At 38.4% G+C, this 15,897-nt stretch overlaps 1 protein-coding gene and 1 pseudogene across 1 annotated transcript; one reads left to right on the forward strand and one right to left on the reverse strand.

Annotated features, from left to right (window-relative positions):
* The first annotated feature begins 5,600 nt into the window (after positions 1-5,600).
* Positions 5,601-6,395, forward strand: LOC135613460 (basic blue protein-like; annotated as a pseudogene).
* A 1,984-nt stretch (positions 6,396-8,379) lies between these two features.
* On the reverse strand, positions 8,380-12,543 carry LOC135614604 (uncharacterized). The gene is made up of 5 exons (XM_065112130.1): positions 12,480-12,543; positions 10,370-10,439; positions 10,136-10,210; positions 9,006-10,026; positions 8,380-8,914 (listed from the first exon to the last, which is right to left on the reverse strand). Exon 4 carries the CDS (start codon positions 9,999-10,001, stop codon positions 9,021-9,023), a length of 981 nt encoding a protein of 326 aa, XP_064968202.1. The 5' UTR covers positions 10,002-10,026; positions 10,136-10,210; positions 10,370-10,439; positions 12,480-12,543; the 3' UTR covers positions 8,380-8,914; positions 9,006-9,020.
* Between the last annotated feature and the right edge of the window lie 3,354 nt (positions 12,544-15,897).

Consider the following 15,897-nt stretch of genomic DNA (forward strand, 5'->3'; position numbering starts at 1 on the left):
CATTAAACAAGCTTTTAAACAATGATATATAAAGTTTATTGATATCATTACTTTCTTTAGATTTAAGAAAATATTGTTGATTAATATTTATATATGAAGACAATAGGAGCATGTTTATTATATTAGTCTTATATATAGATAATATTTTACTTACTGATAGTGTGTTGAATCTTAGATTTTGATGATGAAACCAATTGATAGTATTTATGATTTGATATGTGTTTTGAGTGACGCAGGAAGCTTCGATCAAGGAGAGATAATTGAAGCAAGAAAAATCATGTTGGGCCAGAGCAAACATGTCAGAATATTGGATGTTGGGCTGGAGGATCGGTCGATATATTGGCAGAAGGCTTCGGGCCATGAATTTGAGCATCGAGCTAAGAAGAGTGGATATTGCGCCAAGGATATCGGAGTTGCAGAGGTCAACTATCCGATTAGGCAATAGGCTGCAAAAAAGGACGATGCAATGAAGAATCGGATGAAGCATCGATGAACCAATGACATGCCGGACAACATGATTCAAGCTTTGTAATAATTATCTAGATCGAAGTTGGTTTTTATGTATGCAGGATTAACTACGATAGCAAGGCATAAAAAAAATGAAGTCCTGGAGTCAAGAACGAGATTTCACTGGGTGTTCGAGAGTTCGTCGGAAGTCCGGACGTTCGTCGGAAGTTCTGTCGAAATTGACCGAGAAGTCCTAGAGCTTGCCAAAGAAGCTCATAGGAACTCGCTAAGAAGATCGTCGTGAAGTCCAGGAGCTTGCTGGGAGTCCGTCGGAACATTGCCGAGAGATCGTCGAAAGTTCACCAAAAGAAACCTAGACTTGTCAGACTTAATAAGCTTATTATATGCCTTAAATTTAATAGTTAGTACATATTTTAAGTTAGGATTGGGAGCTAATCCCACTAACTTAATTAGGGGTCAATTAGGCCTTTAACAGGGTTGAATTGGGCCGAATTGAGTAGCCTATTCAGCACTTGAAATGTTGGTCGGTGGTGGCACCACCTGGGGGACAATGTCCCAGGTTATCTAGGCGGTGGTGCCACTCAGACTGGGCGGTGGTACCACCGGCAGTGAATGCTGCCAATGGTGGTACCGCCCAGTGTCAGACCTATGGCGGTAGTACCGCCCAGGAACGGCGGTGGTACCGTCAGTACCCTAGAATCCGAGGATGTTATACTTTTTTGCTCTAATTTTGAAGTCATTGGGGCCTATAGAATCCCCACTCTTTTCAGCATGAAAGGAAACAAAAAGGAGACACCGATAAGATCACCGACGTCCACTAGAGGCCTTCCTTCAATAGGCGAAGGCCAACCACCCTTTTTACAGCTTTACTCCTTTTGACGGGCTTAGGAGACAACCCTTACAGATTTTCACTCCTCTCTTGAATGATCAAAACTTAGAAGGAAAGAGGGAGAAGAACTTCTAGCCTTTTACAACACTTTTAAGCTCTCAAATTCTCAGAATAAATGCAAACTTTCGGTGCCCTTTCATGCAGGAAAGGGTGAGGTTTATATAGGCCCCAATTGGTTTAAATTTGGAGCTCAAAAGTGTCATCTCCCAGATTTTCGGGGTCCTAGCGGTACTACCGCCATAATTGGGCGGTACTACCACTTGACATTGCTCAGAGACTGAGCTCAAGCGATACCACCGCTTGACAGCGGCGGTACCACTGCTTGACTTTGCTCAGAGACCGAGCTCAGGTGGTACCACTGCCCAGAATTCCTGGGAGACTGAGCTCTTGGGTGGTGCCACCGTTAGCTAGGAATTCTAGGTCTGAATGGGCTGATCCATTCGACCCAATTTGGGTTTGTTAAGGGCCCAATTGGCCTCAGATTAAGTTAATGAGATCACCTCCCATTCCTAACTTAATCTTAATGCTAACTATGACATTTAAGACATTAATACTGCAACTCATGTTTCGGTGCGTCAATCGCTTCTTCTGGCGAGCTTCCGACGAACTTTCGACGAACCCTTGGCGATGCTCCAGTGGACTTCCAACAAACTTTTGAACTTGCGATGATCCTCTTGGCGAGTTCCGACGAGCTTCTTTGGCAAGCTCCTAGACTTCTCGGATTTGTTCCCGCAGAACCTCTAACGATCGTCCGGACTTCCGTTTAACTCTCGAACCCCCAACGTAATCTTGGTCTTGACTCCAGCGCAACACCTGCTGGATATCTTACTGCCATCGTACTTAATCCTACACACTTATCTCAACATATGGATTAGATAACCAAATAACAATTAACTTCATCATCAAAATTCGAGATTCAACAATCTCCCCCTTTTTGATAATGACAATCAATTGATGATGGAGTTAACCTTAACTCCCCCTATCTATATGTCATACTTGAGATAAGTCATTCTTGAATTCAAAGCCTTTAAATTTTAAGAGACATATTGATAAGTTAAGTTCGTTTAACCTTATCAATACTCCCATCATGATTCCTTTCATGATGTATCTCTCTAAAAATGATGTCAAGACTTGACATCCATTTTCAAGTCTTACATTTCAACTATGAAAGATAGCAATCATAGCAATTCATCATATGGTAAGATATCAATATGTAAAATTAAGATGTAAGCTCTTGATATCTTAACATAATACAAATATTTCAAGTGTATAATAACCATAGCATTTCATCACATGGCAAGATATCAACATTATAAAATTACAATGTAAGCTCTAGATATCTTTTCACTAATGCAAACATTTCACGTGTATAGCAATTTTATCATTAATTTACCACATATTTTAAGATATCAATATCAAAAAATTACAATGCAAGCTTTTGATATCTTAACATAATGCAAATATTGCAATCATAGCAATTATAGCAATTCTATCATCAATTTATCACATATTTCTCCTCCTTTATCATCAACAAAAAGGAGAACGATTTAAGCATATTTTAAATATAAGTGCGGTAATGATTCATGTCATAAAAATGTTCATATCATTTTTCAACAAGTGATATGATACCAATTATATAAATTTTTCAAGCAAGCATGACATGAAGATAGCTTTCATTACTTCTTTCTTTTTATTTGTCATTAACTTTTTGCATGGAGGAAAGCCATTGTGAACTTACTTGAATGAAGTTAAAAATGATTAGAGATTAAATCATGCTCCATTTTTACAAGGATCAAGATATGCATGTGAATTAAATCCTTAAAAGGTTAAAAAAAAAATCTTCCTTTATCAAGTAAGAATTCATAAGAAGGAATCATTTCATCAAATCTATTTCTCGAAAAAATATTTTTTATAAGATAAATCTATGAGAGATGCATTTGTTAATTGATTCCATATGTCAAAAATCAATGATATGAAACAAACTAGATATGACATAGGCTTATGAAAGCTACATTAAGTCTGTAAAAGAAATACTAAATCATGTATTGTTAGGATCAAGAAAGTCTGAAAGTGAAATTTAATACATTCATGCATTCGGACAAGGTTTTGCTATAGGTTTTCGAACACAATCATGAAGGTAAAACATGCTCATCATCATAGAAATTTTTGCATTCAAAACACATAATTTCCAACATGTTATTAAGGCATGTAATCATGTAAATTTTGTATCATAGCATTAAAGAATCAAGAAAGTTCGAAAAACAAATTTAATAAGTTCATGCATTCGGACAAAGTTTTGTCATAGCTTTTCAAACACAATCATGAGAGTAAAACATGCTCATTATCATGAAAATATTTCATCCAAAATACATAATTTCCAACATGTTTTTAAGGCATGTAATCATGTAAGATTCTCATCATAGCATTAAGTGATTGATCATTGAATCAAGAAAGTCCGAAAAATAAATTCATGCATTCGGACATAATTTTTTCAATCACATTTATGAAACAAAATTATTTTTGTAGTACTCAAGGATTAAGAATCCGATGTATGAATGAACCTTCTCAAATCACAATGAGAGTATAACATACTCATCATGGAAACCAAGGCACAAGATTTTCAACTTTTAAAGTAAGCATGTTATTGAAGCATTCAATCATGTCAAATTTGTATAAAATTCTCAATGTAGAATTTAAGTGATCAAGGAAAATCTGAAAATGAGTAGCATAAAGAGATTGAAGGAAAATCCGAAAATGATGTTCAATCAACATTAATATTCCTAACTCTGTATATGATCACCAAATAATACATCAAGTAAAATATATCAAGGATTAGCAATCATCAAGGCAAGTGGCATTGTGATCAAGGTAAGTAGCATAAAGAGTTTACAACAACATAATTTTACAATAAGACAAGAAGAAATTGTGTCCACATTTACATATACATGCTCATTCAGGTTATGAAAAATTAAAATACCTAAATAAAGAGTCAAATTATCGATATTATGTTCAACTATTTTTTAATAAAAACATCGGAATGTTTCTTTGTTACCTTAATTAGAGTTTCTCTAACCCTCATTTGATTAGCTTCGTCCTTTGTCATTTTAATTTGGTTTCTGAATTTTTATTTTGTTCTTTCTAATCTATTTTCATTTGGAGAACATGTTCTAAAGTCACATCTAAAGATCTGTTTAATTTTTTATTCATAAATTAAAAGAGAACAAAAATCATATCAAATTTGGAAGATAAACTTTGTTAAACTTTTTCTATTATAGTTTGATATTTCGTTTAAAAAAAAAAGAGATTTTTGAAGAAAAGAAATACTAGTGATGGATTCAAAATCTTTAATCATACGGTTTCATTTTGAGGTCTGTGCCTTTAAACACACTTTTAAATATTTTTCAGACTTTAGTTGATTTTGATGCCATCGTGATTATGGGAAACAGGGAATCTATCGCTCCGAGTGAGGCGCTGGAGGAGATGAAGCAGTTCGCTGACGTGGTCAACCTCCCTAGATCGTCCATCGTTGCCGCGCCTCCGGCATCTTCGTCTCCGCCTTCACCAACGTGGTTGACCAGATGGTGTGTGAATCGTGTCTTTGGCGTGCAAACTATGTTCTCTGCTTTTTTGCTCGTGTGTTTTGTCGATGCAAAATGAGGGTGGCGAGGCTCTTTTTCTGTGACATAGATGGGAATGAAACGTCCTCTCGTATGAGGGAAAAAGGTTGTATGAAATGGCATGCAGAAGAACATGGATCAAGACGACAAATGGAACTTACAGTGCACGTGTGATGTCTTGTATGGTGGAACACCAGGAGTTTGTCTGCCCTGTTTCCCAAATGATAAGACGCCTGTCCAAAATACCACACGTCACAAACATCGCCTGCGAATCACCCACCGCTTCACGGCCGAACCCTTTTTTACGTACCGTAGACGATACCCTCCTCCTCCGTAGAGGCAAAGCATTCATGGCAATATGCCAAACTGTTGACGTCGTCTACCCAATTGAAATTTCTGCAGGAGACTCTCACTGCGCCTTTTTCACTTCCTTGTCGTGTCTGCCGTCGACTGCTTTCCAAGCGACGAGGACTCCCCGGTCCAAATTTGTGGCCTTGTGATGGATAGCTGCCTGCCTTCGGTCAACCGAGGCGGGGCCCATACCTCTCCCACCCTCACTCCGACGCCTATAAGAAGAAGCCGCCCCCGACGAACGAGCTCTTCGTCTCCACTGCACTTGCTCGGTCTTGGCTTCTGAGCGGGGGTTGTGATGGCTCAGGGAAGGGGCAGCGTCGTGGCCCTGGGGCTGGCCCTGCTGTGTCTCCTCGTCCACAGTGAGGTGGCCGAGGCCGCCACCTACGTCGTCGGCGGCAACAGCGGATGGACCTTCAACATCGCTGGCAGGCCCAGGAGACGAGCTTCAGCGCGGCCGATGTGCTCGGTAAGTGATGGCTGCCCTGCTGCGTGCATGCTTATTTTTGCATTATTACTAATGAAATGATGCTGACCGATGTGCGGCAGTGTTCAACTACAACCCGTCGGTTCACAACGTGGTGGCGGTGAGCGCGGCCGGCTACAGTCGCTGCTCGGCTCCCAGGGTGTACACTTCCTGGAAGGACCGCATCACGCTGGGCCGAGGCACCAACTACTTCATCTGCAGCTTCGCCGGCCACTGCCAGTCCGGCATGAAGATCGCGGTCACCGCAGCGTGGCATCGCTATTTGATCACAATCAGCACCAAGGACGGAGAGCAACATGAATGAAGTATGAGAATAACTTGGTCATCCAATGAATAAAGCAGCAGATAGTTAGTAGTAGTCGATGAGCTTCTGCATGGCTTCTGCCAGCAGCGTCATCAGAATTGCTTCCTATAATTACACTTCATACTTTTCATCCTCCTCCTACTCCTCCGTGAGCTCCCGAGACAAATTGTGTGGCCCCTATGGAGTTTGCTGTTTTGTCGAACATGTTATGTGCACAAGGGATGCATTCGACCTCCTTTCTCCACGGAAGATTCCTGAGGTGTTTCCCCTGAACGCTTTTCCAAGATAAACAATTAGTCGTTCTGGAACAAAACAAAACATAAATTGTAGCATGCACCAGGAAAAGATGGATTAAGAAAGAATTACCTCATCCATCAACCGATACTGGAGAGGGGTGATCAGATTGAAGCTTCACCACGGTTTAATTGCGTGGAACAAAAGGCATAAACCATCTTTGCCGACCGACATACATGAAAAAGTTGGATCAGGCTTTTCCTACGACCATCTTTAATAAGACACAGTTATCTACATCATTATCTTGACAGTTTGTTTCCACGAATAGAAATACATCATCATAGACTTACAGTGGAATATGGGGGTAAGCAATTCGACTCGAGAAGGATGCCAAACCATACTTGATACTCTAAATAATTATAGGCAGAAAGCTTACGATAATTCGGGAGAACATTACTAAAAAAAGATGATGATGTGGATTCATTACTAGTCTTCCTCTCAGACAGAGTTGCCCTTCCCATGGAGTCAAGATGACATCATCATTATCATCATCTTCTCAGTACCTCAAAAAATTTTAAGTGTTGTTTTTGATGGACCTTTCCGGACCTCCATGAATGGTCTTCAAACAAATCGCTCCCACGTCAGGGCGATCACAGTTGCAGTTCTTGGACACCTTGTTTCTCCAGAAGTTCAAGTAATAGCAAATTGTCAGTGTCGGGAAGGTAGCTCAGAAGACAATTGAAAGAAAAAAAGGTGACCAATCCTGGCTTAAGAGACTCACAATGGGCACTCCTATCCTCCGGGATTTAACTCTCTCTTTGGTCGTGGTTCCTGGCAGCGAAAGCGCTTCCTATTGCGAGCGAAGTTCATAAACTCACACCTGTGCCCACACACGAGTTGTTGGTTAATTTCATGCTCTCGGGGTGCTGATTCCTCGTGGAAAGTTGAGAAACGAGAATTTACTGTGGACTATTCCAGTCTCCCAACAACATTGAGCAGCAGCACCTACATCTACTCTCTTTGGTCCCATCTTCGTTGCACTCTAGACAGCAAAGATTTTGGGCGAGACTGGGAAAGTTGCAATTGCATGGGATATAACACCAAAAATATTTTATTGCTTGCATATACATTTCTGACAAAACTATGCTTCACAACTAATTTGTTATTGCAATCTTACCACCATCACAACAGTTGTAAACAAAAACACTAAAAGTTCTGTTCCCTATAATTTGGAACTGCACATGTACCGTTGGTTGGACATTTAGAATTGTAAAGCTAACATCCTCATGTCTTCTTTCTCACAATTGCCTGTTTTACGCGCCCCTGATTATAGCCAAACATGACATCACTAGGAAGAAGCAGAACACGAACTGGAAATGCATTTATCTTACATTTAGAACCGTAAAGCAACATCCTTTTGTTTCCTTCCTCACTATTGTTGTTGGAGTACCTGACCCTAATTGTGGGACATGACTAGGAAACAGAACATAAAGTGGACATGCATTTATGGTTGATCATACAAGACTATGGAAATCAACCATCCTATTTCAATAGAAGACGTCTGATCAAGTTGAGCTGAGACAACTCAAATAACAATAGGTTAGGATGATATAATTAAAATATATAACCCAAACAGACCTGCAGCATTGAATGAAACTTGAATCGAGATCATGGTATTCCAACTAAATTGTGTAAATGGTGCGCTATCATGGTTTACCTTTTAGATTATCGCATCACTTCAAATATATAACAAACATCATTGCTTCCACGGTTTGATCCACAACAACAATGATCTCCGAGTTTCTCTCAAGAAAACATCACTCGTTACATTTGTAAATTAGTGCGACGACTGCAATTAGTACATGCACTTACGTGTCTCCTTCATCGGCTTGGAGAAATGCTCTCAATCTTTTTGCTGAGATGATAGCTTTGCGAAACACATTAGGGCATCCAACTTTGTATTACAGCTCTGCTCTAGGAGAGAGTGATCAAACATTGTATTATAAGAAGCAAAAAAAAAAGAAGAACATGAACATCAAAATGAAGTTCGTCTTATAGTAAATTCAGCCTAATCAGTAATTGTAAGTATAATAAAAGCACCAATACACAAAGGAGGTCCTTGAAAACGGAAGTCAACAAGCCCAAGTTAGATGCTATTGCAACTCTCTACAATCTCTCCATCATCACAGACAACCTCAGAACTGTCGGCTCACTCCATCCTATTCCTCCTCTGATCAGCTTTCTCAAGACCTGCAAGAAATCCTCCAAAATAGCTGAAAAATGTTGTGCCCTTTTGGAATCATTGGTTGGTTTTGATGAAGGGAGAACTGCTTTGACAGCTCAGGAAGGTGGGGTTCTTGCTGTGGTAGAAATTCTGGGAAGAAGGGTTCAGCAACTGGGCTACTCGGTACAGAAGGATATGCTTCCCTGGTTCTGGGTCACCTTGAAGAAGAGCTGATCTTTTGGGATTGGAGAGCAGCAGCTGTTGCATATCCTTGGGAAGAACATTAAATACCACTCCAAGGTCTCCATTCAGCTTCTGGCATACTACTGCAGAGTCCTCGCTAGCGTCTCCCAATTGGGGGGAAAAAAATGTTTAATATCAACAAGCAGACCAAGTCCCTATGAAAGAAAAGACAATCGAAAGTTTCATACCCGTAGCAAGCTCCTTCAGTTAGAACTTGGTGTGATCCAAAATATACGATTGGAGGCGTGTTGTCCCAACTTACGAACATCTGTTTTCGAAATTAATTTATTGCAACCATATTTCATAATTAAAACTTCCATATCATGGATAAGATATATGTAATTACTCTCATATCCCGTTTCATGAGCCGGGACAGAGATCCCGAGAGAGTCAGGATAACCATCTAATAATAATGCTCGATCACCCAAGCAGTCCATCTTGACCCAGGCCTTACACTCCAGATCAAGTCGATATACATAGATATCAAAAGAACAATGTTCTAAGACAAGCCACAATTCTCCGCGCGATTCAACCAAATAATGTTGTTGGACCTCCTCTGTTACGAGAATTTTCACACCTAACCGAGTGATCCGCAGAGGGAACAATTGGAAACTAATCAATTCAGTACTTTCTTCCTCTAGTGCATAGAAATGTCCTGCCAAGCTCGTAATAATCCATTGATCATGATTGGGTTTTTCCTCTATAGTCCATGATGTATCTCCCTTTCTCCAACTAAATATTGTTGTTTTGGTTGTTATAATTAATGTACTATCAGGGTTCTCCAAACCTGACGATAGGTAAGTAGTTCCGAAGAAGATACTTTCTTTGCAAGTAGGGAGATAAATCTTTGCTCTGGAAAATGGATTGTATAGGGAGATTAATAATTTCGAGGATTCAGAAAAAGACACCATCCAACCATGATAGATTTGTTCGACTTCATATTTTTCATAGCCACCTGGGACACTCACTTCAAAGGACTTTCTATCATCCACTATATTATGCATGGCCCAACTGAAATATTTATTAAAGGTCAGCCATGGGATCACTCTCTTGGTTGGGTCATGGTCCAGGATCATAGTGTTCCATGCAGTGGACATCGTGCAAAAGCTCATGGCTTTCTTGGGATCCAAATAATTTAAAACATTTCCTATGATATCGAGGCATAAGCGATCCTTTTTCTCCATCTTCGTATTGCTTACAATTCTGGATCTACAAAAATTATTCAAACAAATATTAAATTATATAAATTTCGATTAAGAAAATTAAATATTTCATAAACTACAATAATAAAAGATAAAACAAAAGTACAAATACTAACTCTTCAGCGAACTCTTCAACTGACGACTCTATACTCTGCTTTAACCCCGAAACCCAATTGACCACAACAACATTCCTAAAAAAATATAGCAACGAAATTATTTATGAATTAAACTAAAAAAGAAAATTAAAATTAGAGATACTAATGCCTACATGAATATGAATTATAATAAGAAAGAAAAAATAAAATAGTAGAATACTAAAATAAAATAAAAATAAATAAATAAAAACTTACCCTTTCTCGCTCCTGGGGACGCCCCAACAGCCCCCGCAGCCACCACTGTCACCACCGCCGCCGCTACTATCTATGTCAATCAACAACGGGGAATAAAGGGGTCCCGGACAAAAGGAATAAATGTTTAATTCATAAAAAATAAAATAAAAAGACAACCCTGGATGAGCCCAGGGACACAAGAATGGTTGGGTTATACTTTTAGTAATATTATTTGAAAATTATAAATGAAGGACCTCAAAGCTGTTGAAATAGTGGTCAAGCCAAAGAAGATTATGACGAAGAAACAGAATAATATGCTGCAAGCCTATTTCAATGCAACAGTGGTCAAGCCGAAAGCAATATTCATTTCTTTCACAGGATATCAGTCAAGTACAGACATAATTAATGCATGAGAGTATTACATTTTGACACAAAGGAAAAGAAGTGGAAATGCTATATAAAAAACATGCATAAGAGGAAAGAAAAGGACTACCCTAGAGCAGTATGATGAAACAACAAGAACAAAGTCATCAAAGGCTTTTCTGAGGTGACAGGATATATAAAAAATCGATCTGGTGGTGTCCTAGGGACAAAATATTATAGAACTGATGCCGGAGAAGTGGAAATGAAACCAGAAATAACCCCAACTTACAATTTTCTTAGATAGGAAAAGTAATTTTGGCTGCTGTTATGAAAAAAAAGGTAAACGAAACAAAGCCATTAAAATATAAGTTTAATTTTAAGGTCTTCCACATGCCTTTATTAAGAGTCCTATAAATTCAATATTATCATGCCATAGCAGTTATAGGAAATTAGTACCCAAAACTTTAGCCAGGAAAAGAAGACAATGAAAAAAGAATCGAGAGATGTTGTTTTGGTTTCAATACCCCTTCCGATAAATCATCTATAAATGGCACAAGTACCATAGATACCATTATCTATTTTTTAATTAAAGTGGATGGCAGCATACAGTAATGCTGCTATTTTATTGAGCTAATATGTTTCCACAAGTAATATATACAGAAGCATTGTCCCAATGATGGGAACCTGAATTAGTTGAGTGTTGAGCAACAACAGTCAACACAATAATCAGCACTGTCGAACAATGTCATCGCAATACATAATTGCTCGACTAGAATATATTCTTTTGTCTATTTTGATAACGAATCATTAGGACAAAAAGCAATATGTGCTACATGTTTCCAAACTCCAATTGTCTTTCTAAGTCTAGTTTTGCTGGGCATTCAAAAGATATGCAGTTCTCCCTTCTTTACACTTGCCCAAACTTAATAGGGTCAATAACCAAGTAGAATCACTGCAATTGCATAATATGTCTTTCTGCACAAAAAATTATCTAATAGAACTTAGCAAATTGGAGAGCAGCCTCCATTCAACCAGTTTCCAATGTAAAAATCCTGTGCCTTCTTATTTTGTTTTCACTGTTATTCACCAAGAAGATGAATTCTCTGGTATCACCACACAGAAGCCAAATGCTGTTACTTCTACCAATCAATGGTGTTCCTACATGCAAGGAGGCGAACAAGGCGAACAAAACATATACAGCAATACTTTCTACACCTGCTTATGATTTACCTGTCGCAGGCGTGAGGCTATGGGAGAGGCAACATGGGGGGCTATGCAGGGCCTACCATGGAACCCTTGTTGACTATCTAGGTAAATAAGGTAGATTGATACAGACGTTTCTACCAGTAAAAAAATTCCCTCAATCCGGTACAGACAAATAAAATATCACAACTTTAAGGCAACCACAAACCAAAAAATAGTATGTTAATTGCATACATATCATTCTACTTGCTAACTTTATAAGGCTTCACATTATAAGAATAAAATATGTCTTTTGTATATTTCATAGAAGTGGCCAATTTGTCAATTAACATACCAAAAAACTTTTTTTATAGGTCTCACAAGTAGGATAGAAAATTTATGTGCAAAGACGTTGCCAATATTCCAGTTGAGGGCTTCACACAAAAAATAGTAAGCTAAATGCATATACAGCATGGAGAAATTACAGCAGTTATATAATCATATAATAGGGGTTCAGTTTAAGATATCAATGTAATTGTATATTTCATAGATTTTGTCCTTTTGAAAATTAATTTACAAGACCAACCTTTTTGGATGATGGAAAATTTATATGCAGAAGACAATTGTCTATATTCCACCGGTTGAAGCCCCGAGAATCAAAATGAAGAAGCTCCTATTACAATCAGCACCAACCGTACATTGGTTCATTCAAAGTCATGCAAAATCTATCGGTGTACATAATTGTTCTTACTTTGTTTTTCTTAACATTAATTTCAATGTTGCAAAGCATTTTCTACATTTTCACTTTTCTGGCTTATGTATTTTAAAGACTTAGAGAAAAGGCATGCATTTCGACGAAGGTAAACATTTTTATAAAGACAGAATTCTCATGCAGGCTGGCATAACCAAGAGCTTAAATCTCAAAGTAGAACTAAAACTACAAAGTCACAATAAAATAATTAACTATATGATTTTATCAAAACCGACCAAATTCACCAGATCCGAAACATCCCGTATCAGTATGTGGTCTAAAAGATTCTGGACTTCCATTATTCCATAGTATTTTCGTTGAACAAGAGACTGACTGTGCACAAATCATGTGAGCATATTTTTTTATATCCATCGTTATAGGCCTAATTGAGGGTATCTATGCATGAACATGTCAATGAGCAAATCACATAATGTGATAAAAATTGGATGCAAAACAGGAAATGTGTTGTAGACTTATTTCAATCTTGAAATAAGGTAAAAGTTATCAACCCTATGGTAAAATTGGATGCGAAACAGGAAATGTGTCATTTTACAATACACTATGCAAAATTTATCAACCCTAAAATAAGGTAAAAGTTAAATTAGGGGAAAAGAGAGGGATCAGTGATCGCGATGCCTTACCAAGGAACGAGAAAAGGAAAGAACAAACCACCGCAGTTACCCTACCGCCCAAGAAGATGGTACCCAGGAACTGAAAACCAAATTACCAGATGCAGAAGAAATACGGAACAAGATCCGATCTCTTGAGACGATCGCCAGCGGCAGCACCCAGAGATTAGTGTTGGGGAGAAAGACGAGAGGGCGAAGGACGTCGACGGCACCGAGGGAGGAGAGATGATGGAGAGGCTAAAGAAAAAGTTGGTTTGGTCATCGCGAAGCTTCGAAATCATATATGTATACACGAGGCTCCTCAGTTTCTTGGGCTCGTGGATCGATCGTTCCATAATCATGCCACGTGTTCTTCGATAATGATACTAATAAATAACTAAGAGCACCAGGGAGAAAATAGAAAAAGATTCTGCTTCACGGCATGGTCGAGTCATCCTTCAAACGAAGCTAACGTGGCATGGTTGGCATCATTGACTAGGTCAAAGTCAAATCTTACTACACCACCGTGCCTTCCACACGAAGCGAGGGAGAGCGGTTCTAGGATGGCGGACGCCTGACACAGGACAGCCGCCTTTCCAAGTGAAGAGAGAGGGAAGGATGAGGAGAAATTTAAGCTCCTCCATCATCTTTTCTTTTCCTCACACATTCCGGCAGATAAATTCGTTGATGTGTTTGGATACACGAGTAGGATCGTTGTTCGCACATCCTCTCTGTTATCTAGGACGTGGTGGGTTTCCTGGGAGCCAGGAAAACTTGCCTCCATTTTGGGTGGGAACAAAAGAATATTCAAGTCCCAAGGTTGGTTTTCCGGATTATTTATTACTGATGCCATATCTGCATGAACAAAGCAAGTTTCGTCCTACAGGGATATTGTTGTATGAGTCGCAGAACTTCGTCTCAGGAACTTGAGGAACGAAGCTGAATGTGCTTCTGTTTATCGTGCTTCTCCATGGAGCTGCAGCAGCTATGGTTTCTCCCACATAATGGCAGACCTTGAGTGCTACGATCATGGCTTCCATCTCAGGGTCGTAATAGGCCGTACAAAGAGGCCGCAAGGTGTAAAGAATGTGTTCTTCTTCCATCTCAGGGTCGCAGGTAATGCTCCTGCAGTCATAGCACGCGGTGGCTTCTCCGTGATTTGCGTACCAGTTTGGACAGTCAACGAGCTTTAATTACGTTGTTTTATACTGTAAATCTTCGATTAATCAAAGATGAGGCTGGCATCTGCCGCTCAGACTAGATAATTCTACAATTATTTTAGCTGTCTTCCCAAACGGAAGAACTACTTATTCCGTGAATGGACGATCTTTATCTATCAATTTTTTTTTAATCATAATTCAAGTATTATTTTTATTTTAAACCAAAAATAAATATGACATCATCAATAATTTGTTTTACTGTTAACAGCGACTGTTCTTTTCCTTTCGACTTGAATTTTCCTGATATTTCTCGTAGGTCTAATTTAATTATAAAAATTTTTAAAATAAACTTTTATCCCATGTCATATGTTTACTATATCTACTATCCAGAAACAAAAAATATTCTTCTTCGAATGCTATAAAGAAAATATTTTTTTCATCCTTTTTTTACTATTATTTTTGCATGATAATTTGTTTGGTTTTTATTCGTACCATCTTTTTCGAGATGATTTTATTTTTTTACCGTAATAGCAGAAAGGAAAATTTTTATTTTTATTTTTATACTAATAATTTTTTTCAATATGTTCAACATTTTAGTAATAAAAACATCGACGGATTTCTTTGTTACCTTTATTAGAGTTTCTCTAACCCTCGTTTGATTAGCTTCGTTTTTTGTTATTTTAATTTGTCCCTTGAAATATGATCTTTGATTTTTTTCTTTTGGTCCTTCTGGTCTATCTTCATTAGAAAAACGTGTTCTAGAATCCCATCGGAAGATCTATTCACGTTTTACTCATAAACTAAAATAGAACCCATCAATTCATCAACACACAATGTACTTATATATTTAGTTTTTTTTATACCAGTAGAAATCATATTAAATTTTGGAGGTAAACTTAGTTAAACTTTTTTTTATTACGATTTGATATTTTAGTTTTTCACAATAAGATCTCATTTGATTCATAATAAAAGAGACTTTTGAGAGAAAAAACTAGCGATAGATTCACAAAAGTTTCAAATTGATGTTAGAGAATCTAGAGCTTTGAAATTGTTTACTTTGTCGATGCCTCTAAACACTTTTTCTAATATTTTTCAGGCTTATGTTCATCTTGATGCCATCATGATTATGGGAATCATCGCTCCACGTCGAGGACACGATAAGCGACGTCGGAGGAGATCAAGCACTTCGCTAACACGATCAACCTTACTAGATCGTCCGTCCATCGTCGCCGCCTCCGGCATCTTCGTCTCCGGCTTCACCAACGTGGTTGACCGGATGCATGCAGCTAACATATGGGTGTACGTCTCGGTGCTGAGGAACGAGTTCTTGACCGTAGCGTTTGACTACATGTTTTCTTTCAGATAATATAATATCTCGTAAACATCTTAACAATGCTGAAATAAAGGACATAAAATGGGCATGGTTCTCATCTCTTACCAGAGCAAAATGGCATATATGGTCCCATTTCTCGCAGTCTCCATGGG

Source organism: Musa acuminata, chromosome BXJ2-6 (assembly GCF_036884655.1).
Source record: "Musa acuminata AAA Group cultivar baxijiao chromosome BXJ2-6, Cavendish_Baxijiao_AAA, whole genome shotgun sequence".
NCBI classification, from domain to species: Eukaryota; Viridiplantae; Streptophyta; class Magnoliopsida; order Zingiberales; family Musaceae; genus Musa; species Musa acuminata.

Coding starts and splice junctions, on each gene's coding strand:
- LOC135614604 (XM_065112130.1), bottom strand. CDS start 10,001: ATGGAGAAAAAGGATCGCTTATGCCTCGATATCATAGGAAATGTTTTA.